Source organism: Aphelocoma coerulescens, chromosome 5 (assembly GCF_041296385.1).
Source record: "Aphelocoma coerulescens isolate FSJ_1873_10779 chromosome 5, UR_Acoe_1.0, whole genome shotgun sequence".
In the NCBI taxonomy this organism is placed as follows: Eukaryota; Metazoa; Chordata; class Aves; order Passeriformes; family Corvidae; genus Aphelocoma; species Aphelocoma coerulescens.
Window position 1 is genome coordinate 66,592,183 of NC_091019.1, and position 27,333 is coordinate 66,619,515.

General features: G+C 53.9%; 1 protein-coding gene across 1 annotated transcript in view; it reads left to right on the top strand.

Annotated features, from left to right (window-relative positions):
* The first annotated feature begins 1,009 nt into the window (after window positions 1-1,009).
* MDGA2 (MAM domain containing glycosylphosphatidylinositol anchor 2) overlaps window positions 1,010-27,333 on the top strand; it is a 222,159-nt gene continuing 195,835 nt past the window's right edge. Inside the window, exon 1 of the mRNA XM_069016095.1 lies at window positions 1,010-1,084. Within this exon, the coding sequence (XP_068872196.1) occupies window positions 1,012-1,084 (73 nt within the window). The 5' untranslated portion in view covers window positions 1,010-1,011. The remainder of the gene's footprint in view (window positions 1,085-27,333) is intronic.

Consider the following 27,333-nt stretch of genomic DNA (forward strand, 5'->3'; position numbering starts at 1 on the left):
CCGTGCGAGCCGCACCGCCCAGCGCATCCCGGGCCGGCGCGGCTCACAGCGCTCCGCGCGTCCCGGGAGAGCGCGGGCCAGACCCCACATCCCGGCTTGGCAGCGCGGTTCACAGCGCTCAGCGCATCCCGGAGCGGCGCGGGTCCCGCCGCGCGTCCCGCCTTGGCAGCGCCCGCGGCCACGCGCGCCCGGCGGCGGTGGCGGAGCCGCGGGGCCACGGGGGGCGGCGGCGGCGGCGGAGGAGGAGGAGGAGGAGGAGGCGGAGGAAGGCGCGCAGCAGCAGCAGCCACGCAGCTTTGACGTCGCCGGGCTGCGGCTGCCGGCCCCGCACGTATAGCTCAACGTGACGGCCCCGCCGCCGCCACTCGCGCCCGCTCCCCCGCGCTCGCACAGCAGCGCACCCGCACCCAGCGCGGCCGCGGGAGCCCCGCGCCGCCCCCGCCATGGGCCCGGCCGCCGCCCCGCAGCCGCGGTGAGAGGAGGGGGCCGCTCCCGGAGCGCCACAGCCGGAGCATCCCCGCGGCCCCGCGCCCGCCCCCGCCCCGCGCCGCCCCCGCCTCCCCCCCTCGCTCCGCTCCGCTCCGCGCCGCGCGGGGGGCCCCGCGCACCATGCGGGGGCCGCGGCGCCGCGGTGGCATCTGATGGCCGCGGGGCGCAGGCGGCTGCGGCGGCCCCGCGCGGCGCTCGGCGGCCCCGGGAGGCGGCGGCGGCGGCGGCCGGAGCCCTGAGGGGGCCGCGGCCCGGAGGGGGTGCGGGGGCTGCCGCTGCCGGGGGCTCGCTCTGAGCGGGGCTCGCCCCGCGCCGCCCGCTGCGCAGCGGGAGGAGGAGGAGGCGGAGGCGGAGGAGGAAGGAGGAGGAGGAGGAGGACCGGCGCGGTGCCCGCCGCCTGCCCCCGCCGCCCTGCCTGCGCGGGCGTGCGCGGCTCGGCCGCAGCGGAGCGCGGGGCTCCGGCGGGCGCTGCGCTGCCCCCCCCCGCCCCGCCGGGCTGGATATGTGGATGCTCACGTGAAGATGGATGTAGCGATCGGGCTGCTGGGGCTGCTGACGGTTCTGCTGGAGGGCAGCTCCGGCCAAGGGGTGTACGGTGAGTCCGGGGCGCCGCGTGACCTTGTCGCGACTGTCGCCGGGGCGGAAGGGCGGGGGGGGGGGGGGGTGGGGGCGAGCGGCGTGGCCCCGCTGCGCGCCGCGGGAGCCGGCGGAGGCAGAGCGGAGGCAGCGCCGTTGCCATGAGACGCTGACATTTCACGGCGAAAACCGGGCCGGGGGGCGGGGGGGGCGATTCCGGGGGTCGGGGAGGGGGCGCGGGGGGGGCCGCAGCCGGTCCCGGGCCGCGCTGGCCGGCGCGGCGGAGCGGGTGGGCGCCGCCTCCATGGGGCTCCTCCGCGCCCGCGGAGCGCCCGCGGCCGCCGCACTTGTTACCGGCGGCACTGCCGGCCGCGGCCGCGGAGCCAGGGGCGGGGTCGAAGGCGCCGCAAACTTCCCGGGTCTCCGCCGGGGGCACGCGGACCCCGCGGGCGGGCGGCTCCGCTGCCCCGGCCCCGCTGCCCCTCGCCCGTGACTTGCACATCGCCGGCGGCATCGCCCGCTCCGCTCCCGCTCCGCGCTGGGGCTGCGGTCTTGTTGCTTCCCCCTCGCCCCCGCGCCCTCGAGGTGGCCCCGGTTCGGCGGTGCCCGGAGGCGAGCGGCGGGGAGAGCTGGGCGCTCCGCCGGACCCTGGGCGGCCGGGATGCTGCCCGGTGCCCCGCTGCCGGCTCTGCCTCGGCCGCGGTGATGCCTTGGTCCCGGCGATGTCTTTGATCCCGGTGATGCCCCGGTTCTGTCGATGCCTCGGCCGCGGTGTGGCCGGTCCCGGTGATGCCCCGGCCACGGTAATGCTTCGGTACCAGTGATGCCCCGGCTGTGGCAATGCCCCGTCCCCGGTGATGCCCCGGTTCTGATGATGCCCCGGTTCAGATGATGCCCCGCTTGTGGCGATGCCCCATCCCCGGTCCTGCCCCGTACCCGCTGATGCCCCGGCTGTGGCGCTGCCCCCGCGGCGCTGCCCGGCGCCAGTGCTGCCCCGGCCGGGCGGGGGGGTTATGTAAGCGGCGCGGCGGGGCTCGGCGGCGGTGCGGTGCTGCCGGCAGCTCCGGCACTTGGGGCTGAGCAAGGAGATCCATGAATTTACCATGAAACGCTTCGTGTGCCATTCGCTCCTCCGAGCCCGCCCGCTCCCGCACTTCGGCATTCGCTTCCCACCGAGAAGAGAGCCCAAATTAGAGATGCACCCCCCTTTTTATTCCTTAATTTGGCAAAATCTTTGGGATTGCGAATGTCTGAGGGGCTCAGCCCGCGGCGGATGGATGGCTGGGTGCGGATATCGGCGCTGGCAGCGGCTCCCTGCCTCCCCCGGCACACAGGCACATATTGTTGGATGCTCTGGAATAGCAACTGCCTGGAATAGGAGAGGGCTTGTTCGGGGAAGAGCGTGGTGGGGGCTGGAGGGAGGAGATGCGGGCTCAGCTCCGATGGCACTCGGGGGTTCGGAGTGAGACTTTGGTGCTGCTGCTTTCTCCTCCGGTGCGATGTGACGGCTTTATTTAGGTTAAGGACGGGGAGCGAGGGCTGCTGAGAGCGGGGGGAGCGCCGGGAAGTCAGGCGTGTGTGGCTGCTCCGTGTTTGAGAGCGGTGCCGTGCGAATTTCCATGTCTTCATGGACTGCTGAAGGTCGGCTTGGGAATGTGGACAAAAAAATTGCAAGCCCGGGCTGTGCCTGCAGCCCCCGAGGAGCCTGCTCGGTGCGCCAGGGCCATTTTGGGAAAGCAGGATTGGAAGGCTGGACCCTGTAGATGATCCAAAGTGAGCCCCAGCTTGGGAGAGGGATCCTGCTGGGATCTTGGTGCTTTGGAAAAATCGGTTTGCGGGATTTGAACGAGTTTTTTGTCCTTTATCGAAGATTCCGAGAGCCTCGCAGCTCTGCTTCCCGGCGTGGTGCTGCCAGGGAGGTGTCTCGCCACGTTAACACTTATTCCTTGTTTTTGTGCTCCTCTGGGAGCGGGCACAGCTCCAGAGCCCTCTCCATGAGGAAGGTGGCGAGAGGAAGGAGCAGACTGGAATCCATCCCTGCTCCCTGTTGATATTCCCAGTCCTGCAGGTGGCTCAGCCCCATCCCGCAGGCTCCGGCTGCTGCTCCAGCTCCTCCCTGGCTCATCCCACGGGAGGACCTGGCCTTGGCACGGCTCTGCCTGGTGATGGGCACTCGCTTCCCAGCCCTGGATGCTCCCATGGCTCCGGCACTGCTGGAGGTGCGGGGAATGCCGGCACGGAGCCTGGCACGGCACCGTCCGTGCCCACCCGGCACGGCAGCACTCGGGAGCTGCTCCCCTGCCTTTAAATGCAAAATAAATCCCCCATTTGCTGATTCCGAGTTCCTATAACAGTCCGGATTAATGTGCCGTGCTGTCTGCCTGGGCAGCTCCTCCTTAACTCCCCCGATGTTCCGTTGGAACGCTAAAGCTGGGATGGAAAAGCCGCGATCCTAAAGGGAAACCAGCGCGGAACTGGGAGCAGGGCAGGCCCAGCCCTGCCCTGTGCCACGTTCTGCTTCCTCAGGGGATGGGGGAGAGCGGAGCTGCTGAAATCCTTGGGAATTCGTGCAGTTCCTCAGCTCCGCTCGTTTTCCTGGCCAAAGAATCGGGAACGACTCCAGTGCTGCGCTTTTCCTCCCCTTTCCATGATGCATGACTTGCACTGCTAATAAAGCAGAAAATTTAGGGATTCAGGACAGGAGGGTTCTCCTTTCACCCAACTTCCAATTTCCAGAGGGAAAAATCGGCTCAGCGAGGAGCCTGACATGGACACGGGGAGGTTTGAACAGCGCAGAGGCCACTCAGCAAAAAAAATGGGAATTTTGGGAGAGTGGAGAAGGAATTCCGGGGTTTGTTTCTCCCTGGCTGAGTGGACTCGCTGGGGATTTGGGATCCCGTTTTGTGCCCTGTGCAGTGAGGAACAGCGCAGAGAATTCCTGGATGGGAGCCTGGAGAGCCTGAGTGCTTCCAGCACCTCCGGGGTGGGGGGCTGGAAAGATCCTGGGAATGGGGGGGACCTTGCTGGAGTAAAGGGCTGGTGGGGTGACAATCCCAGCTCCAGTGGCAAAGCCGACACTTCCTGGCTCCGGGAAGCTGATTCCAAGTGGAATCTGGGAGCGGCTCTGGGATCCCCTGGGTGAGATCCCACTGGGGTCCCACGGGGGGTGCACCCCCCTCTGAGATCCTGGGGCCGCTGGGCTGGGGTTTATCCACTCCTTGCCGAGTTTTCAGGAATTTTGCCATGATTTCAGCTGGAATTCAGCAGGGCAGACCCCGAGGATGAGTTTTTCACGGCTGGGAACACCAGGGATGACACAGGAAGGGTGTGAGTGTAACAGTGACCCCTCAGTGCCGCCCGCTCGCTGTTCGAACCCAAATCCTGTAGGGAAAAGGGCTCAACATCCCATCAGGATAACCTCAGCATGGCTCTAAATTCCTCCTGGAATCACACACGGAATGAGTATGGACTGTTTTCAGGAATATTGGAGCCTTCCCGAGCCTTTGCACCAAATCCAGGTGTGCAGAATTTTGGGAGAAGCGCCCACGGCCTTGGGAACAACGAGGTTTCCCATTGCTGGTGCAAAAAACCTGGAAGTGAAGGAATTTAGTGTGTTAAATTCCAGGGAAATTATCCCGGGTGATCCAAGCCCCAAATGTCACCCAGCAGCCTCAACACTCATTGCAGCTTTTCCAAAGAGCCTCCTTGGAACTGGGCATCCCAAAACATGGATCTGCCCCCCTTTCCCGGGATCCAGCTGGATTGGGGGCTGCTGGAGCTCCTTGGATCCCGGGGGAGGTGGAGCAGGGCCAGAGGGCATCGGGAAGGATCTGGAAAAGATCTGGGAAAGATCTGGGAAAGATCTTCCGCCCCTGCGGCCGCCTCTTTGTGATGCTGGGGATTATTCATTCCCTGGTGCCCAGATCCCGGAGGGATTAAGGATCGCCGCCTTTAGAGCTGGGAGTGGCCTCCAGCCGCTCTGACCTGGCCTTTCCCAACGTTTTTACGGGTGGAGCGAATGGATTGGAAGGATGAGAGGAGGGATGGGAAGATAAAATCACTCTGAGGGAGAGCGTTCGGCTCCTTAGAAGGGCCAGGTCCTCGTTGCGAAACCTCTGGATCGGCGGCCAGGGAAAACCTCTGGATCACCAATTCCAGAGGGAGGATATCCCATGGAGGGGACTTCCACGGAGGGTATTTCCATGGGGAATATTTCCACGGCCTCGCTGGGTGAATGCCGGCCTTGTCTGGGGCGCTTGAACCCTGCACAATTCCCGACATTGTGCCAGGGAAGCTTCCCTGGGAACAGGGAAGGAATTATGCGCTGCCGCAGGGGCAGCTGCGCTCCTCCGGCGCCTGCTCCAGGAGTTCTGCGGGAGCCAGCGGATCCTTGGGAGTTTTAACTCTTCCCTGAGTCCTGGACAGGGATCTTCTCCTCCCTCCGTGCCGCGCTTGTTTGGGATTTCTGGGATGAGCTTCAGCTCCGTGCAGAGTGGGGAAGAATCCGTGGAGAGCCAAGGGATTGGGATGGACTCTGCTCCCACGGATCGGGTTGTGCCGAGGGTAAGGAGCTGGGAACACCCAGAATCCCGGGACGGAGGGACCGGTGACCTCTGGTGTGCGAAGTCAGGTGCCGGTTGTGCCCCAGGGTGGGGATTTGGGGTTTAGGGTGAAATTGTTGAGGTTTAAAGCGGATTTAAGCTCGGTAAATGTGTGGGATTTAAGATGAGCCAAAACTTCCCTGCGGTTTGGTGCATCCCAGGGTGCGTGGAGAGCTCGAAGGATCCTCCTGGAATGCCGGGAGCTGCATCCCTGCTCTGCTGCCTGTGCTGTGGGGTCAAAACGCTGCCTTGGACTCACGTGAGGGAGATTTGGAGGAAATCTGGAAAAGAGGAGTCCTAAAAAACCCTAAAATTCGAGTTCCGGGGGCTCAGAAGAGCAAAATCCAGAGGAGTTATGGTCAGTCTGAGGAAGAGGAAGGAAGAGAAAGGGGATTTTGGGAGCCTGGATTTGAGCTGGCCACGTGCTGGATGTTTGGGATGAAACAGAAATGATTAAAGGGCAGTTCAGTTTTCCACCTTCCTCAAAAGTTTTTTGGGATCTCCTTGGGTGAAGGGATAATGATCCCTGTCAGTCCATATATGGATTATACGGATCAGTGTATTCCTATAGGGAATGGGCTCCTCTGCATGGAATCCTCTTCCTCCAGTGGGAAATTCCCTTTGGGATGGGATCCCCGTGCAGGATGCAGACTGGAGCAGGGAGGATGTTGCTCCTTCCCCTTCCAGGACCGGGATAATCCCGTTCAGCCCTAACTGGATGAGCTCAGGGATAAAAATTGTTTACTTCTCATGTATTTTATATCTGGGAAGGAATTTTTTTTTGGAGAAAGGGGATTTTGGGAGCCTGGATCTGACCTGGATGTTTGGGATGCTGCAGCTCCATCACCACTGGATTACCCTTCCCTCGAATCCAGGCTGAGTCCTGACAATTCCCATCCCATCCCATCCCATCCCATCCCATCCCATCCCATCCCATCCCATCCCATCCCATCCCATCCCATCATCTCCTTTATCCTTTTATAACCCCTCTATCCAATTCCAAGGCCTGTCTGGATCCAGAGGAATTTTTTCCTGCCTTTTCCAGAAATAATCTCCTCTCCAAAAATAGCTGGGAATGGAGGGCGCTCACTTGGCTCTTCCCAGATGGATTTTGAAGCCTGGGCTCTTCTGGGATAAGGATTTTTTTCCAAGATGTGGGATCAGGCTGTCCATGAGATTCCTCCTCCCATGGAATATTGAAGGATTGAGCCTTGAAATTCCTGCCAGGCTCACATTTTGTTGGATCTCAGGGAAAAATTATTCCCCCAGAGGGTGGTGGGCTCTGACCAGGGAATGGGCACATTCCCAAGGCTTCCAGATCTCCAGGAGCGTTTGGACCCCGCTCCCAGGGATGGGATTGTTGGGATGTCTGGGCAGGGCCAGGATGATCCCGGGATGATCCTGGATGATCCCATTCAATTTGGGATATTTTAGAACCACTCCCAGCAGCACCGGAGTTGATTTTGATGCGTTTGCCGTGGAATTCTCAGGAAAACAGGACTGGAGGAGCTCCGTGCTTAAAGAAGGAGATAAATGGGATAAAATTATCCCAGGAAAACAGGGGCAGGAAGAGGTGAGGAGCTGGATCCAAGGATCCATTGGAGACGTTGGAGGAGGTGGCAACATCTGAAGTGATCAAAGCCCCAGAGTGAAAATCCAAAGGATTTTTTTCCTGGCTGGATAATTGGAGCAGCTCCCTAAGAGATGTGCTGGAATTCCTGATGGAAAACTCCATCGAATGTTGTGCCAGAGGTTGGATATTGGGAAAATTCCTTCATGGAAAAGGTTGGCCAGCCCTCCACAGCTGCCCAGGGTGTGGTGGAGTCCCCAGTTCCAGGGGGATTTAAATCCCACAGACACAGATTAATTATCAGTTAATTAATTGCACCTGGCCATGGGTGCTGCTGGAGCTGGAATTCCTGGGATTGCCAGGAGTTGGATTTGATCCCCATGGGATCTTCGCAACTCAGGATATTCCCTAATTCCATGAATGCTTCGTGCCAGCCAAAAATGGGGCTGAACTGATGAATTAAGAAGCGTTTTCCAAACCTCTGGGGTGGGATTTAAGCTGTATCCATGGATTTCTGGGATGTTGGGAATGGCCAGGAAGTGGCTGCTCTTTTCCAAGTGCAGAGTTCCGCACACCAGCAGATCCCAGCAATCCGTGCTCGGCCAGGCTGAAAAGCTTTTGAAGAACAAAACGTGAGGGAAAAATTCCCTCATGGAATGGTTTGGGTTGGGAAGGACCTTAAATCCCATCCCGTTCCCCCCCCCCCCCCCCCCACCATGGCTGGGGATGCTCTTCCTGATCCCAGGTTGCTCCAAACTCCATGAGCACTAATTGGATCTCGTTAGTTTAATTAATCTCTTTATTTTTGCCTTGTAGGAAAGCTTAGCTTTACCTCTGGCACCAAAACCCACGGAATTTTCCCGCTGCGATCCCAATCCAGAGAAAAAAATTTTTTGCCCACAGCAACTCCGTGCTCAAAAAAAAAAATTAAAAAAAAAAAAAAATCCCTCAAACTTCCGGGTTTTTTTTTTAGAAGTGCAGCGTCAATACCCTGGAACCAAATTCCCATCCGGAGAAATCCAATGGGAATTCTCCTATGGGTTTTTCCCACCTCCCCTGAGAGCCCAATCCTGCGTGTGCTGAGGGAAGGGAGCTCCTGGATATTTTTTAGGGATTGTGGGAATGAAGGCAGGCATTCAATGAGGGTGTTCAAGGAATAAATGGGATCCGTCCTTTCCGTGTTTGCTGGGAAAGCTCTGGAATTCTTCACTTCTGGGTGGGATTTTCCGGCTGATTTTTAGGAGACACAGAAGTTCCATGTACTCTGCCTGAGATGTCCAGGGATTTGTGGATTGGGAAACTGGGACAGGATGGGATAAACTGGTGAATCCTGGAGCTGAGCTGGTGGATCCCTGAGTATGGAAACATTCCAGGGGGATGTTTGGATGTGGATGAAATCCTGGAGATTCTCCTCCTCTTGATTGATTGGGAATAGAGTTTATGTGGAAGATGCCTGGTGTTCCACAGGATGGATTGATCCAGGTGTTTTCCTGTTTCCGATTGGAAAAGTGCTCTCTCAACAAATGGGATGGGTTGAATTTAATTCCAGCCTCGGGAGCTTTTCCGTGGTGGTCCTGGTGGGAAAAATATCCAGCCCTGTCTGCAGCAGAACCCCCTTGGATGTGGGAGTGAGGGAAATCCAGGATGGCCTTCTCATCCCAAATTTTCCCTCTTGGATCTGGGAGTGAGGGAAATCCTCCTTTTCCCAAAATTTCCCACTGCCTGGGATGCTCTTCCAGAAAGAACCGAAGCTCTTGGGGGAACATCTGCCAGGAATTCCCTGCTCAGGCTGGGAGAGGTTTTATGGAATGGGATTGTGGAGTTGGGATTCATGGACTTGGAGTAAACCCTGAATAAGTTACTCATGGGGTGGCTCCAATCCCATGGGAAAATGGAGTGTGATCCCAAAAAAGTGGGATTTGGAAAAGGACCTTGAAGGGTTTTGAGTGGGCACTGATAATCCAGGAATTTCCCAGGGCTGATGGGAACTCAGAGGGCTGGGCTGCTTCCTGTTCCTCTTTCCCAAATTCCTGGTTGGAAATGCAGGATGTGTGGGAAGAAACGTTGCTCTGGGGTTTTCCCAGGATGGATTCAGGGTTGGGATAAGCCAGGGGAGGTTTGGGATGAAAATCGGGGAAAAGTTCCTCCCCCAGAGGGTGGAATAAGCGCCGGAACAGCTCCCCAGGGGATGGGAACATTCCCGAGGCTGCCAGAGCTCCAGGAGTGCTTGGACACCGCTCCCAGGGATTGTTGGGATATCTGGGCAGGGCCAGGAGTTGGGACAATCCTTGTGGGTCTTTTCCAGCTTGGAAATTCCATGATTCCCTGAAGGCTCCAGTCCGGCTGTTTGTCACTCCCGTGCCCAGATGTGCTCCCAGCACCGATCCCGGGGGGGTTGGGAAGCAGAACTTTGGGAAGCAGGAATGAGGCTGCCAGCCCAATCCTTGTGTTTGTGCCACTTCCATGATGGATAGCTGGATCCCAGGGCTGCACATGGAGGAATTCATTCCCCATCCTGCCCAGCTGGGTTCTGGGCCAAACTGGTTTCTCTTTCCCAAGCCTGGAATGACTCGCCAGGGAATGTGAGCTCCCCCCCCCTTTCCCTCGGTTTTCCATCCCCCCCCTTTCCCTCGGTTTTCCACCCCCCCCCTTCCCTCGGTTTCCCACCCCCCCCCCCCCTTTCCCTCGGTTTTCCATCCCCCCCTTCCCTTGGTTTTCTCCCCCACTCCATATGGAGGAATAATAAATAAAGCTTTGACTTTTTGGGAATGCTGAGGGATGTTTGGGATGGCAGAGTGCTCCTGGCTGCCTGCTTTGGAATTTCTGGGAAGGGCTGGGATAGGACAGAGCTGCTGGGCACAAGGAGGACCTGGAGGCTGAAAAAAAAGGGATTTCTGTCACCTGTGGAATTGTTGAGGCTGGAAAAGCTCTTCAAGATCAAGACCATCCATGTCTCCAAGTGCCACATCCACAGGGATTTTAAATTCCTCTGGGATGGGATTCCAGCACTGCCCTGGACGAGCAAGGAACCCTTTCCTTATCCAGACTCTGCAGCTGGATATTTGGAAAAATCAGGTGTGTGGGAGAATCAGTGTCTGCAGTGCCAGGATCCAGGGAATGGCTTCCCAGTGCCAGAGGGCAGGGATGGATGGGAGATTGGGAATTGGGAATTGCTGGCTGGGAGGGTGGGGAGGGGCTGGGCTGGAATTGCCAGAGCAGCTGTGGCTGCCCCTGGATCCCTGGCAGTGTGTCCAGGAGGATTTGGTGATCCCTGAGCTGTGCTGATGGACTGGGAGTGGTTGGGAATTTCCTCTGCTCCAGGGGCTTGTGTTGGTCCTTTTTTTATGGAAAATGACATCAGGATCCTTTGAGAAAAGTGGGAATGAGGTGGTGGTGGTGGACTGGGAATGTGGGGAAGTTTGGGAGCACTTTGGGATTCATTTCAGCTGGAATGGGAAGAGGATTTGGGAGACTGGGAATTGTGGAGCTGTGAATGGGAATCATTCCCTGGAGAGGGACTTGGGATGAGGGATGGAGGGACAGGACACAGGGAATGGCTTCAAAGTGGAAAAGAAGATCGGGGTGGGATATTGGGGAGGAATTGCTGGCTGGGAGGGTGGGGAGGGGCTGGGATGAAATTCCCAGAGCAGCTGTGGCTGCCCCTGGATCCCTGGAAGCATCCAAGGCCAGGTTGGAATGGGATGTCTGTGCTGGAGGTTTGTGGATTTTCCTGCAGGAACTTTCGTTGCTCCTCCCAACCTTTGTGAGACACCTCCAACATTCCCAAAGGATCCAATTCCCTCAGAGCCCGTTGATAGAAAGTTTCCATTTGGAGTTAACTTAGGATCAGCTCTTGAAAGTTTGGATCCAGGTGGAATTTGGGCTCTGCTCACAGGGAACAGGGACAGGAGGAGAGGGAACAGCCTCAGGCTGGGCCAGGGGAGGCTCAGGGTGGACAGCAGCAGGAATTTCCCCATGGAAAGGGTGCTCAGGCCTTGGCAGGGGCTGCCCAGGGGGGTTTGGAGTACCCATCCCTGGTGGGATTCAAATTCCATGTGGATGTGGCCTTGGCAGTGCTGGGAATGGTTGGACTCGATCTTGGAGGGCTTTTCCCATTTTAATGATTCCAAGTGGGACCAAAATCCCGTGTGGAATGAGATCCCCTCTGGGCTGAGTTCTCTCCATTCAGATTCCAAGTTTCCAGCTGCTCCCTGAGAGCAGGAATTGCCTTTTCCCTCCTCAGAAAATTCCTTGTTTATTTCACTCCTCATTGTGAGGCTATTCCACCTCCAAATATTCCTAAAACTCCCCTAAAATCCCTGACAAACCGCAAAAAACTGGGATTTTCATGAATCAGCTGGAATAAAGGACTTTTTTATGTATGGACCTGGATTTTCTGGATGCTCCAGAGGTGCCTGATCTTGGCTCTTCACATCCATGGAAACTCAGGATTCCTGGAGCGTTAAAACCCTCAAAGTTTGGGAAGAGAAGGGTGATTCCCTAATTTAAAAGGAGGATGTGATGGGAATATTTAGGTTGGGAATACAACAGGAGAAATGGAGAATTCCAAGGAATCAAAGAGCTTTAGCAGGGAAAGGAAATTAGAGGTTTTTTCCATTTTTTTTCCCTTTGGATCCAGATTTCCTTGGCCTCCAAAGCCTTTAGGGTGGGTTTGTGCATCAGCTGGCCCAGTGGGATCCCAGCTCCTGGCATGTTTTCCAAGGATTTCTGACCATGGGAATAATAATAATAATCAGCATATCCTGAGGGAACCGTCATGGTTTTATGGAATTTGGGGGGGGAATCCCAAAAAAAAGAGCAGGATTATTAATTACTGTAAGAGGCATTAAAGGATCGTTTGGATTTCATGGAAAATTCAGGAGAGCTGATCTCAGGAGCTTGTTTTAGTGGGAATTCCATCAGCTCGGAGCTGCTGCCCAACTCCAGGGCGATTTCCAGCAGGTCCTGGGGAATATTTCCTGCTTTTATTCCAAGGAAAAATGCAGAGAAATTGGGAATTTAAGGCATACAAAGCAGGGTTTAGCAGCTTGGTGCATTTTTAAATAGAGAAGTGAAAATGAGGATTATGGAGAAAAGTGGGAATTCCAAGGATGGTGCTGCCTAAATTTTCCTTGGAATTCTCTAAAGTGCATCAAAGAAATCCTCTTAAACAGAGGGAGAGGTGGGAATTTGGAGTGGAATCTGGGTGTTGGATTTGGGTCCTGAGCGGTTGGTGCTGAGGATATTCCCAAAGTCTCTTATGGAAAAATGTTATTTTGTTAGAATCCTGGTATTCTGGAATGGTTGGGATTGGAAGGGATTTTAAGGCTCATCCCAGCTGTGGGCAGGGGCACTTCCACTCTCCCAGGTTGCTCCAGTTCTGGACCTTGGACACTTCCAACACTTCTTTTCCAGGGAAAACCCTGCTTTTTCCATGTGCTGCTGTTGGAATTTGACAGAGTCCTTTGCCTGGGGGAAAAACCTTCCGGCATTTTCCTTCCTCTGGGTCCTCTCTGGGGTTTTGGGTGTGACTGGAACAGTTTGGGGCCTTAGGAAGATTCCTCACAGGCTCTGTGTCCATGTCCCAACTCCTGATCCTGAACTCTGAGAATTCCTTGCAGATTTCTTTGGATTCCTGGAAAACTCAGTGTGAGTTATCACTGGTGATAACTTGGAGGAATTTTAGTGCAGCTCCAAGAGGGTTTTTTCCTCTTCCCGAGCCTCTGGAATGCTCAGGCTGGTGGCACAAGGGACATCTGAGCTTCCAACTGTTTTTAAGAGCTGGACAATGGGACTTGGATGGGTTTGGAAAGCGATAATTTGGGATTTACTTCCAAGGATTCTTGCTGGATTGGCCCAGCCCATCAGTTGATTATTGTCTGGGAATTCTGCAGTTCATCCTGTGCCCCAAAACGCCTCAGCTGGGATCTGATGGAATTGGGAGAGCTTGAGGTTCAAGGGAAAAGCTGGGAATAAAAATGACTGGAGGAGCAGGGAGCAATTCCCTGTGGGATTTCAAATCCCTGTGGATGTGGCACTTGGGGACACAAGGCAGTGGTGGCCTTGGCAGTGCTGGGCATGGTTGGATGATCTCAGAGGGCTTTTCCAACCCAAACAATTCCCATTCTGGAATTATCCCACCTCAGATCCTTTGGGAGCATCCCAAAATCCAGTTTGCCCACTGGATTATCTCCAGCTGAGTTCGGCGTGCCCGGGAATGTCCTCCTGGCAGGAAGCAGCGATTGGACCCCACAAAGCCCAGCTCACCCCAAAAAGGGTGTGGGGCACGTGGGGCCTTTTGGGGTGGGCCAAAAGCTCCTGGAGATTCCGGAGCTTTGCCTGGGAATGAATTACTCATCCCAAGCCAAATGATTTTGGGATCACTGGAACAGGGCCGGGAACGTGCCAGGAACATCCTCTGGTGCTGATGGCCTCGATGGAGTTGGGATCATCCACGGGATCTGTGGAGTTTTGTCCCAGATTCTGCCCCAGCTCCTCAGTCCCACCATGTTGGGCTCTCCAGGCCCAGGGTGGGCTCCACCACGAGTAGGAGGAGGCACTTGGGAGCTATTCCAGGCTTTTTGTCCCTTTTTTTTTTTTTTCATGGAAATCATCACGGAACAGGATTTAGGAATATCCTGGCAGCTTTGCATGGTTCCTCTCTCCCTCCAGCCCTATTAATCCATGTGACAAATAATGGGGACATCAAAGGACAACTTCCAGAACTTCTGTTTTCCCACCCACCAGCTCTTCCAAAGCCGCTCTTCCCCCAAATATCACGGCACAGCGGCAGCTCCGATGCTGTTTCCCAGCATCCTGCCTTCCCTCCTTTTGACTCATTCCCATAAATCTGAGTGGGGCAGTTCCTTCCCTCCCAGCAGATGGAATAACCGGAGACATTTGGATAATTGTGAGGGGGATGATTTGCTTGGAAGTTGGAAGGGATCTTAAATCCAATCCCATTCCATCCCACCCCTGCCATGGCAGGGACACCTCCCACTGTCCCAGGCTGCTCCCAGCCCCAATGTCCAGCCTGGCCTTGGGCACTGCCAGGGATCCAGGGGCAGCCACAGCTGCTCTGGCAATTCCAGCCCAGCCCCTGCCCACCCTCCCAGCCAGCAATTCCCAATTCCCAGTCTCCCATCCAGCCCTGCTCTCTGGCACTGGGAAGCCATTCCCTGGCTCCTGTCCCTCCAGGCCTTGTCCCCAGTCCCTCTCCAGCTCTCCTGGAGCCCCTTTAGGCCCTGCAAGGGGCTCGGAGCTCTCCCTGGATCCTTCCCTTCTCCAGGTGAACATTCCCAGCTCTCCCAGCCTGGCTCCAGCTCTTGGAGCAGCTCCGTGGATTCCTCTGGGTCACTTGAGCAGCTTAAAAAAATCCCAGATATGCACCAAAAAATCCCTGCTTATTTTGTTATAAATAGTAAAAAATATCCTATCATAGAGTTGATGTATTAAAAATACATCATTCCTGTATCCAAGGGCATGAGACCAAAATAAACAGGAGAGAGTTCATCCTTTTTTTTTTCCCTCCTTTGGATCTGGCCATGAGGGATGAGTTCAGCTCTCTGTTCCTTCCCCCCCCTTTTCCCCTTTGTTCCCCCCCCTTTTCCCCTTTGTTCCCCCCCTTTTCCCCTTTGTTTCCCCCCCCCCTTTTTCCCTTTATTTCCCCCCCTTTTCCCCTTTATTTTTCCCCCCCTTTTCCCCTTTGTTTTTTCTCCCCCTTTTCCCCTTTGTTTCCCCCCCTTTTCCCCTTTATTCCCCCCCCTTTTCCCCTTTATTTCCCCCCCTTTTCCCCTTTGTTCCCCCCCCCCCCCCCCCTTTTCCCCTTTGTTTTTTTCCCCCCTTTTCCCCTCACTGAACAATTCATTCCTGTGGAAACAGCTCTTGGATAAATAGACATCTAAGAAACGGAGGGAAAAAAAACCTTGGACAACGGCAAGATTTCCCTTCAGCTGGAACCTCGTTAAAATCTCAATATTTTCATTTGGGGCTTTTGCATTTTTAATGATGAGATTAAAGCAAAGCATAACAAGGCCAATATTTTGGGATGAGGGAAAACATCCAAAAAGGGGATATTCCAACAAAATCCCAAACCCAGCAGTAAAACCCAAAACCATTTTGCTTCAGCTTGGCCTCAATCAGGTTTGGGGGTTTTTTTCCCCATTCAGTTTGGGAAGTGAACGAGAATAAGAAAAATAATTCAGTGTTTGCCCAGCTCCAGAACTGGGTCAAAAAGAGATTAAATTCAATCATTTCTGGGCCATCCGGTGGCGGCACAAAGAGCTGAACGTCCTCCCCAACTGAAACGTAATTCCTTTTCTATGGATCTAGGACTGGGGCTGTGCTGGAGGAAAGGGGGGATTTGTAGGAATTTACAGAGGGATTTCTTCCTGGAAAGGGTGCTCAGGCTTTGGGATCAGGCAGGGAGGTTTGGAGTGTCCATTCCTGGGGGTGTCCAAGGAATTCCTGGGTGTGGGACTCAGGGCTCTGGGCTGGGGACAAGGTGGGGGTTGGGCACCGCTTGGATTTGGTGATCCCAGAGGGATTTTCCACCCTCAGGGATTCTGGGATTCAGAATGAAGGCTGGAGGGGAGCTGTGGCTGTGGCTCAGAAGGAGCAAGCCCAGAGCTGCTGGAATTCAGCACCTACAGCTGGAGTCACCTGGTGCTGCTTCCTCTGTTTGTGTCCAGGTTCTCATTCCACAAAATCATGGAATGGTTGGGATTGGAAGAGACTTGCAAAGATCATCCAGTTCAAGTCCCTGCCATGGCAGGGACACCTCCCACTGTCCCAGGCTGCTCCAAGCCCCAATGTCCAGCCTGGCCTTGGGCACTGCCAGGGATCCAGGGGCAGCCACAGCTGCTCTGGCAATTCCAGCCCAGCCCCTCCCCACCCTCCCAGCCAGCAATTCCCAATTCCCAATCTCCCATCCAGCCCTGCCCTCTGGCACTGGGAAGCCATTCCCTGGCTCCTGTCCCTCCATGCCTTGTCCCCAGTCCCTCTCCAGCTCTCCTGGAGCCCCTTTAGGCCCTGCAAGGGGCTCGGAGCTCTCCCTGGATCCTTCCCTTCTCCAGGTGAACATTCCCAGCTCTCCCAACCTGGCTCCAGAGCAGCTCCAGCCCTTGGAGCAGCTCCGTGGATTCCTCTGGATCACTCCAGCAGCTCCGTGTCCTGCTCTGGAGCAGCTCTGCAGATGGGGTCTCACCCTGTGGGGACACAGGGACAGAATTCCCCCTTTCCTCCCTCCCACACTGTGGGATCAGCCCAGGGAATGGAGACTTCCAGCCTGAGGCACTTCCAGCCTGAGGCACTTCCAGCTCTCTCCCACGAGCATTCCCAATCCTTCTCCTCAGCCCTGAGCCATTTTCCAGCTCTCCCAATTTTTGGGAACAGCCTGGTTTGCACTGGAAGGCGCTGTGCTTTGTGAGGGGCTGGAATTCCATGGAAAGCTGGATTTTTCCATGCGGAGAGGGAAGGTTCAGCCACATCCTGGGCCTAAATGCAAGCACTGATCTTCCTGGGCTGACTCTGGAATGGCAACTTCCTAAATTCCAGGAATTGGGAAAGCAATAACTGGGGGGAAAGCTCCAAAATAACCTTTTCATGCCATTTTCCTGTGTTTATCCAAGGAATTTCTGTGTGCCTGAAGGCTGGGATTGCTCATCCCACTGGATTTGTTGTCCAGCAGGAATGTGGTGAAAAAGATGGAAAAATGCACCTGAGTTTTTTAAGGAATGATGACAGTGGGGAAAAACATTCTTGGAATTTGGAATTTTAGTGAAACCTCTGGAAAATGGAATGAAATCTGGGCTAGGAGAGACCGGATAAAAATGCTGATGGATGCAGGGCATGGAAATATCCTGGATTTTTCCAGGGATAATTGTAAATTAACTCCTTTTATTTGTCGGTTGCTGTTTTCCATGGATTTCTACATCCAGCCTTTTTTATGGAGCATCCAAGCAGGAAAACCGGGAGAAAATGGAGGTGCAAACAGGATTTGGGATACAAAATCCCCACAATTTTCCTTTCCCAGGTTTCCATACACTGAAAAATCCAATCCAAGCTCGGAGATGCTCCAGAAGAGCTTCCCGAGTGCTTCTTTATCCCTTCCCTCTTTTCCATATGGATTTGCCGGGATTTCAATTGCAAATTACAGCTGCAGGTCCTGAGCTCGGCAGTAGCTGGGAGGTGCTTCCAAAGGCGTTGGATTCACCCTGGATCCGTTGGATTCCGCTTCCCCCAATCCCTTCTCCAGCCATCCCGATCTCCTCAGGATGTTTTTCCTTGCCCAGCTGCTTCCCAGCCCTTCCCAGTGCTCCTGTTCCGTGCTGGTGCACAAGGAAAATGCTGGAATGCCAAGGTTGCTCTCCTGAGATTCCGTCTCTGGAAATTTATGGAGTAGGGAAGTGGAATCTGATGTGAGCACGGATGGATGGAAGCCATGGGTGGTTGAGCCAGCTTAGCCATCCATGAGGAATTTCTGCTTCCATAAATCCCTGTCTCTGAGGTGTCCATGAGGAGAAGATCCTTCTCCAAAGGAAGTTTTCTCTGTATTTTGATCATTTTTTCCATGATTTTATTCTGGAATTTGCTCTGGTGAAGGAGCTCTGGGCACAGCCTCTTCCCAAAAAATCTCAGGTGCTGGCAATCAGGAAGATCCCATTTTTTTCCATGGTGAGATTTGCTCCCTCTGGAAAGCTGAGGTCCCTGTGGGATGTGTGGTGCCCATGGGAGGCTGCCTGGGCTCCTCTCCAGCAGCACCAAATCCAAGGAATCCTTGTTCATCCCTGAGCTCCCATTCCCAGCCTGGCTCAGGGTCTCTCCTCTCCTGTGGCTGCATCCTCATCCAGGTGGATTTGGGATTATGGAGCAACATTGGGAATGGATGGGAGAGGATCCTTGTTGGGATGGCCTCGATCTCTCCTGCCCTTGGCTTATCCAGGTGGGAAAACCAGGAGGAGATTCCTAAACAGGGAATTTTCCCACATTTCTGTGGTAGGAAGAGGATTTGGGAAGCTCACAGGGAGTGGAGCTGCAGCACCCTCACATCCCAAAATCCCTGTTCCCACTGTGGGCTGGAAAATGGCTCATTCAATGAAAAACTCATTTACATCCTAATGACTCTGCCAAAGAAGGGCTGGGAAAAATAATCCTTCCATGGAGCAGGAGGAGGGAATTTATCCTGGAATCATGGAATGGGTTGGGTGGGAAGGGATAAATCCCATCCCATTCCCATGGCAGGGACACCTCCCACTGTGCCAGGCTGCTCCCAGCCCCAATGTCCAGCCTGGCCTTGGGCACTGCCAGGGATCCAGGGGCAGCCACAGCTGCTCTGGCAATTCCAGCCCAGCCCCTCCCCACCCTCCCAGCCAGCAATTCCCAATTCCCAATCTCCCATCCAGCCCTGCCCTCTGGCACTGGGAAGCCATTCCCTGGCTCCTGTCCCTCCATGCCTTGTCCCCAGTCCCTCTCCAGCTCTCCTGGAGCCCCTTTAGGCCCTGCAAGGGGCTCTCAGCTCTCCCTGGATCACTCCCTTCTCCAGGTGAACATTCCCAGCTCTCCCAGCCTGGCTCCAGAGCCCTGGGATCGACTTAGTGGTTTCCTCTGGATTCATTCCAACATCTCCACATCTTTGCTGTGTTGAGGGCCCAGAAGTGGATGCAGAATTCCAGGTGGGAACTCAGGAGGACACAGCAGAGGCCGAATCCCTTCCCTTGACCTCAGGTCTCTCTCCCAACACCCCCAAATCCTCCTTTCCAGGGCTGTTTTCCATCCATTCTCCACCCAACCAGTTTATGCTTGGAATTCCCGTGTGCCAGGGCCAGGACCTTCCCTTTATCCTCATCCAAATCCCGGGGCTCAGGAATTTTTCCCACAGACAAGCCCACAATCCGGGTTTTTCACTGCTCACCCCAAACCCATCCAAAGTAGCAGCTCCAGAGCTGGAGGGCTCTTCTTTTCCAACTTCCTGACTGAAAAAAGAGGGGAATATTCAGCAGCTGAGGTCGGAACGATCCAAAATGTTTCATTTTCATCCCGCTCCGCACTTTTTGTGCTCAGATCAGCCCCGTGGGCGTTGCTGGCACCACCAGGATTTCGCTGTTCCATGCTGCTGGCAAAGCTGACACTGCCTTCCCAGAATTTCTGTTGGAGCTGTGCTGGCTCTTGGGATTGAGGAGTGGGAAGCTCTGCTCCAGGTGGGATTACCTGAATTATTATGGGCTGGCTTTGGACCTTTGCTGGAATTAATTCTTATTTATAATTGTTTTAATTGATTTTAAGCATCCTGATCCTCCGTGCAGAAAATTGGGATTGATGCCCATCCCGAGGTTAATCATGGAATGGCTTTGGGTTGGAAGGGACATGAAAATTCCCCCCACTTCACCCCTTTTGCATAGGCAGGGACACCTTCCACTATCCCAGGCTGCTCCAAGCCCTGTCCAACCTGGCCTAAATCCATGAATTCTCCAGGATTTCTGGTCACTTGGATATTTAAGTTTCATTTTTCCCATTTAATTTGGGATTTCACCCTCAGCTCCAGCCACACTGAGCGTCTCTCCCAAGTGCTTTGTTAGGACCTGTTTTGCATGGATTTGTACATCCAGCCTTTTTTAGGGAGCATCCAAGCAGGAAAAACCAGGACAAAGCAGAGGTGCAAGCAGCACCTCACTCCACAAATTCCCTGTGATTTTCCTTCCCAGATTTCCATAAAAATCCAACCCAATCCAAGCTCTGAGATGTTCCAGGAGAGGGAGCTGAGAAAATGAGGTTCAACCCCAAGTGACCCAACCTCTTCCCATTGGTGGTGAAGTCACATCCCTCTAATTCCAGGTTGGAATGGCTCTAATCTACAATTTTAATGGAATTTTCCCCTGGAGACCTCACTAAGAGCCACTTTTCCCTCTCTGGATTCCCACAGCAGGACCGTGGGTGCTGATGTTGCAGAAATCCTTCATTAACTGCTGAAAATTTAATTGCTCCTGAAGTGCCGGCTGTATTCCCAGATTTCCCCGCATGCTGGATGATCCATGTGCTGTTCCCGTTTGTGGCAATTTGGAAATGCACCGGGGTCACTCGGAGTCATTTGGCCCAAATTCCAGAGTGGCCCATTAGGTGTTGCATTCCCAAAATTTTTTGCTGGAGCTTCGACTTCCCTGGCAGCCAAATCGTTCCTCCTTGGCAGAGGGAAGAGAGTCCTGGGAGTTTTAAAAGTGCAAATTGGAACTATTGGAATGTTCCGGGGAACAAAGGCATGGGGAAAATGATTAAAGAATATTGGGAATGCAAACTGGGATTGGAGATTTTAGCTCCAGGATAAGACAGGTGCTGGTGGGATGAGTGTGTGCTCCGAGTGTGTGGCGCTGTTCCGGCTGAAATCCTGATTTTTCTTGGCTAAAGCAGTAGGAAATGGAGCCCAGCTTGATTTATTCCAGTGGAAAAAGAGTTCAAAATCCAGGGTTTTATTTTTGTTGTGGATTTAATTTGGTGGAGTGATCATCAACCCTGATTCCCAAGGATTTGTGCCCTTGGAGGGGACCTGGTGTGAGTTAGGAAATAATCCTGGGAATGTTGGTGAGATCAGCTTTGTCCTGAGTGGGTGCAGTGTTCCCTAACACCTGGATATCATGGAAAAATGGGATAAACTTCAGGATATAAAGAGGTTTCTCACATGGGGCCAGGCTGGGAGAGCTGGGAATGTTCCCCTGGAGAAGGGAAGGATCCAGGGAGAGCTGAGAGCCCCTTGCAGGACCTAAAGGGGCTCCAGGAGAGCTGGAGAGGGACTGGGGACAAGGCCTGGAGGGACAGGAGCCAGGGAATGGCTTCCCAGTGCCAGAGGGCAGGGCTGGATGGGAGATTGGGAATTGGGAATTGCTGGCTGGGAGGGTGGGGAGGGGCTGGGCTGGAATTGCCAGAGCAGCTGTGGCTGCCCCTGGATCCCTGGCAGTGCCCAAGGCCAGGCTGGACATTGGGGCTGGGAGCAGCCTGGGACAGTGGGAGGTGTCCCTGCCATGGAAATGGGCTGGAATGGGATGGGATTTAAGGACCCTTCTATCCCAAACTCTTCATGGAGTCTAGATTTATCCATTTTCCCAAGACATGGGACAGGGGGAAAGGGAGGAGAGGCAGATTTGGGGCAATTCTAGCCACAGATGGATTCTGTGGGATTTTCCTGCTCATGGGAAAAATCCACTTGCTGTGCTTGGTGCTGAACTGTCCCTGCAGGAGAGGATTTGTATCCAGCTGATCCCATCAGAAATTCCTTTGGGAACAAGTGTTTTGCCCCTGGAGCAGTTTGGGCAGCTCCAGCCCTTTCCGTGTTCTCCCTCCTGGAATTGGCTCCGAAGAGGCTGAAGGAAGTTGTGCCACAGGTGCTGCAGTTTGAGGCTCTTCCAGATCCATGGGGACCTTTCCTGGCTGCCCCAAAGAGTTTGGGAATGGGAAACTGATGTGGATGGGATGAGGAGAGCAAACGTTGCTTCCAAAGGTGGCCACACCTCTGGAATGCTGTTTCCATCAGGAGAAGGTGCGGGAGCAGCCCTGACCCCCAGCAGGTGACTGGGAATGGTCAGCTGAGCTGGAATTGTTCCTAAACCTTGGGCACTGCCTGGATCCATGTCCCAGCTCCATCCTGCTATCCCGCATCCAGAATTCCCACGCAGCACCTTCAGCTGGATTTCTGGGCTCTTTTCCCTTTCTTTCCAATGATTTTCCTTGCCTTGGAGCAGTGCTGGGAGTCAGCTGTCACCTCCAGGTGACAACTCCTGCGTGTCCCCCCTCTCCCACTCTCAGCTCTTCATTTCATGATTGGGCATTGTTTGCCTGGATGAATTCCCACTTTTTTTTCATGGAATGTCACCTGCTGTGAGTGCTGTGCCGCTGGCTGGCCGCTCATCCAAGGCCTGGCCAGGAGGGAGATGGGAATGGGATCCCTGCTGGGAGGCTGCTGTGTTCTTCCTTTAGTTAAATTTATGGATGCAACGATGGTTTAAAGGCACCTGGGATCGGGGATACCTGGAATAGGCACGGGAATTAGGAGGGGGATGGGAAAACGCTGGCACAGATTCCCAAAGAAGCTGTGGCTGCCCCTGGATCCCTGGAAGTGTCCAGGTTTGGAGCAGCCTGGGATAGTGGAAGTGTCCCTGTCTGTGGAAAAGGGCTGGAATGGGATGGGATTTAAGGTTTCTTCCAACCCAGACCATTCCATGTTTGGGATTATTTCCTTTTCCCCCCCTTTTTAACCCTTTGTTCCTTAAGGCTGGAGTGTCGTGGGAATGAAATTCCCACAGGGATTTTTGGGTGGAGTTAATGCTGCTGCAAGTGGGTCACGTGGGATTTGTCCTTCCTGTGGGAGTTTGAGCCTTGGGCTGGGAATGATGGAGAGAGCGGGAATAGGGAGTGATCCCAGCATGGGAATGTGGGCGTCACCTCTTGGCAGAGGAATTTGGGATTTCCTGGAATTTCTCTTTCCTGGTGCTTTAAATTTGGGATTAAGCATGTGGGGAAGATCCCAAAACTCAACTGGTGGCTGTCCAATCCTGGGGACACCTTTCCAGCTGATTCCAACAACAAAACCCCATGGAAAGATCCCCAAGGCTGGATTTTGGCTGTGGAATTTGGTCCCAGCCAGCAGGGATCCGAGAAAGCTGGGAATTGGTGCAGAAGGTGGGAAAAGCATCCTTTATCCCAAAAATGGGAATGGCAGGAATTACTTCAGCACCTTCTGCGGCTGTACAACAAAGGGAACGCTTCCCACAGAAAAAGTGGGATCAAGGAATGAAAAAAATGGGAAACTTTTCCCTGTGTGTGATGTTGGACTCGGATATCGGAGTCAGGGATTTGTGCTTCTGGATCTTTTTATTCCAGTTCCACAAATGCTCTCTCCAAAATTAGCCAAGGATTCCAGCCACAGCTATTTTTAGGGAAAAGGTTTTATTTTGGATCCAGTTGGTCAAAGGAAACGAGGAGGGTTTTCCAAGAAACTCTGGGAAGGGGGAGAGCGGCTCCGTTGGGAATCGGCCTCGAGTCACACCGGGAGAGGCTTAGATTGGATATCGGGAATTGTGTTTTTCCCAGAGAAGGCTGGAAAGCCTTGGAATGGGCTGCCCAGGGAGTAGTGGAGTCTTTATCCATGGAAACATTCCCAAAAAATATGGATATGGCACTTAAGGACATGGTTGGACTCTGATCCTAAAGGTCTTTCCCGACTTAAATAATTTTAGGATTCCTCTGGAAACCTGACCACCATCGATATTCCCAGTAATTCCTGGGAGCCGAGACTGTTTGAGCACTGCCAAATGATCCCAAAATCCCACAAAACTCATGGAATGGATACGTTTTAGACCTCTCTGCTTCCAAAGTTTTAGGCTTGGAATTGTTGTCATTGTTGGGGCTTGGAAGAAGGAGACCCCCTTAATTAGTGATGGGATTATTGGGATTATTTTAATTCTTTTGAATTCCCTGGATCCTCAGGCATTCCCACAGAGGTTTTCATTTGTGGGAAAAATGGTTTGGATGAAATACAGGGAAGTGGTTTCATTGCTGGGATAACTTTTTGTGGGATTGATGGAAAAAATCCCCTAAAGACATCAGTATCCCATAACTGCAGCTCTTCCCTGAGCTCCTCGTTATGTTTTTATTTCCACCTTGGATTGTTTTTTCTGGATCCTTGGGAATTACAGACAGGGATAAAACCCCATCCAGTGAATTCCTGCATTTTTCCCTGCCGGAATTCCGCCCTCATCCTCCTCTGATGTGGAGCCATGTCGTGATTTCCTTACACGTCTGCCAGGTGTTGTTTTTCCTGAACTTATCCCAGTTTTCCTGGCTCTTGGATTCCCACATTCCTGTCAGGTGCGGTTACCTCTGGAATGCAGCTGCAGGAATGTTTTCCAAGGGGATATTTTTATATATGGATATTATTTCTATATGGGACCACCCAGAGCCTTTCCTGGCTGATTGAATGTCCTCAAAGTCCCAATCCAAAGGAATTCCAATGGAATTCGGGAGTTTTCTCAGCCTCACTGGAATCACACTGGGAAGATATTTGAGGCTTGAGGAGGATTTGGTGATCCCTGAGCTGTGCTGATGGATTGGGAGTGGTTGGGAATTTCCTCTGCTCGTGTTGGTCTTTTTTTTTTATGGAAAATGACATCAGGATCCTTTGAGAAAAGTGGGAATGAGGTGGTGGTGTTGGATTGGGAATGTGGGGAAGTTTGGGAGCACTTTGGGATTCATTCCAGCTGGAATGGGAAGAGGAGTTTGGAGACTGGGAATTGTGGAGCTGTGAATGGGAGCCATTCCCTGGAGAAGGCATGGAGGGCCAGGACACAGGGAATGGCTTCCCAGTGCCAGAGGGCAGGGATGGATGGGAGACTGGGAATTGGGAATTGCTGGCTGGGAGGGTGGGGAGGGGCTGGGCTGGAATTGCCAGAGCAGCTGTGGCTGCCCCTGGATCCCTGGCAGTGCCCAAGGCCAGGCTGGACATTGGGGCTGGGAGCAGCCTGGGACAGTGGGAGGTGTCGGATTGGAACAGGATGAGCTTTAAGGTCCCTTCCAACCCCAAAAAATCTGGGATTCCATGGATTCAGTTGTCCCTTTCCCTCCTTTTTCGAGCAGCACACGACAGTGGGAGCTGGGAGCTCTCAGCCTCGTGCCCATCCCTTTTCCCATCCCGTTTTCCAGTTGTGCTTCCAGCAGCTCCTCTGAGCTGGGGAATGTGGCCACCGTTAAGGGAGTGACATTCCTGGGATGTGAAGGAAGGAAAAGATCTCCCAGTGCAGCCCCAGGCTGGTTTCTTTCTTAAATTCCTTGTTCCAAGCCAGCCTGGAATCCTTCATTCCCAAAGATATTCCTCAGTTGTCCTTGACATCCCTCTGCTTCCCTCCTTAGGAATGGGAACTGCTGTAAAAACCAATCCTCTTCCAAGGCTTCCCTTGGGAATCTTGGAGTGCAGATTGAAGGGAAAAGCTTGGAATGTGGTAGGCAAAGACAAGTGTGGGCAAGTGTTGGAATTAGCTGGGAAAACCGCAGGAAAAGGTGCAGGAAAGCAAAGAGGGAGAGGGCAGAGACATCTTACACTGTCCCAGGCTGCTCCTGGCCTTGGGCACTGCCAGGGATCCAGGGGCAGCCACAGCTGCTCTGGCAATTCCAGCCCAGCCCCTGCCCACCCTCCCAGCCAGCAATTCCCAATTCCCAATCTCCCATCCAGCCCTGCCCTCTGGCACTGGGAAGCCATTCCCTGGCTCCTGTCCCTCCAGGCCTTGTCCCCAGTCCCTCTCCAGCTCTCCTGGAGCCCCTTTAGGCCCTGCAAGGGGCTCGGAGCTCTCCCTGGATCCTTCTCTTCTCCAGGTGAACATTCCCAGCTCTCCCAACCCGGCTCCATCCCTGGAATTCATCAGTGATCCCATTTTCCTAAAAGCTTTAACTGGGAAGATTTCTTTTCTTTTTTTCATGGAGACTCCTCCTTCAATCCCTTATTTCCCCCACCAAGATTTCCTGGTTCTGCTTCTCCTCATTCCCAGATTTTCCCTATCCAGGTGCTATTTTGGGATGCTTTCCATGCTCTGAGGGAAGAACCACTGGATAAACTCTCCTGCCCTTCTCCAACTGGGACACCACGTCCTCCTTCCCTTTGGGCTGAGATTTCCGTGGAATGGGATCTGATCCCAGCTGGAGCTCCCTGTGGAGCTTTAAGCCCATCTAGAGGGGAGGTGGAATATTCCAATCAATTCCTTTGAATTATTTAGGAATCCGTCCTCAACTCTGGAGCTGCTTTTAGAAAACAACCCTGAAACAGGAAACCTTTGTTATGGATTTTCCATCCTCCCATTTCCTCATGGAAACATTTTGACTTTGCCACTTGGATGCAAGGTTTTCCTTCAGAACTTCCCATTTAGGATCTAAAAATCCAACAGAAAATCCAAAAAATTCACAACCAAAGCCTCCTTTTATCCAATTTCTTTTTCTTTTCTTCTTCCCCCTCTGGAAAAATTCTTTTCTGCCTCTTCCAGCTGATCCCTGCTCCTTCTTCCTGGTGGGATTGCCCTGTGTTGTGTCAGGATTTTGGGGATAATTCACCAAATTTTGAGGCAGAAGGAATTCCTTGGGGTCCCAGGTTTGTTATCCATGAGGATGGAAAGGCTCCTCCTCTCCAGCTCCTCCCAATTCCCAGTTTGCAGCGGGAGAGGTGCCAGCTGCAATTGGGGTCGGGGTTATCCCGGTGATGGAAAATTCTCCCGAAGGCTGGAGAGAGGAGAAAATGCTCCCTGTGCTTCTTCCCTCTCAGCTTTTCCAACAGAGAAAAATCCGGAATTTTTCCATTTCTTGGCCCTGTTTTTTCTCATGGAATGAAGGGAAATCAGTCTCTTGGATATGGAACTCCAAGGGCGGGAGGAAGGCGAGGATGAAGTGCTGGATTGAGGTGGATTCATGTGGGAAAGGGTTGGAAAAGCCCTCTGATGGTGTTGGAGGCAGTAAATTTACAGCTGTGGATAATGGAGCTGAAATATTAGGAAAAATAGGGAATTTGGGTGGTTTGGGATGAGCCTTGGGAAGCCATTCCTTCCTGGGAGTGGAGGAAGCAGCTCCAGCACTCCTGGGTGAGCTCTGGAGGCTGGGACAACGTCACTGGGGCAGCTTTTGAGGGAAAAACTGGGAAAAGAAACATCCTCTGGTTTTTTTGGAGGGCTGGATTCTGGGTTTTTGGGCCTGGATCCTTCTTTTATTTTGAAGGGTTGGATCCTGGGTGTTTTAGGGCTGGGTCCTTCTTTTTTTGGAGGGCTGGAAAGAAACACAAGGAATTATGGAATCCATGTCAGGATTGGGCACAGAATTCCAGAATGGTTTGGCTTGGAAAGAACCTTGAAGATCCTCATTCCATTCCTCTGCCATGGACACTTCCCACTATCCCAGGGTGCTCCAAGCCCCGTCCGACCTGGCCTTGGACACTTCCAGGGATGGGGACTCCATCCCCTGCCAAGGCCTGAGCACCCTTTCCATGGGGAAATTCCTGCTGCTGCCCACCCTGAGCCTCCCCTGGCCCAGCCTGAGGCCGTTCCCTCTCCTCCTGTCCCTGTTCCCTGCGAGCAGAGCCCAACC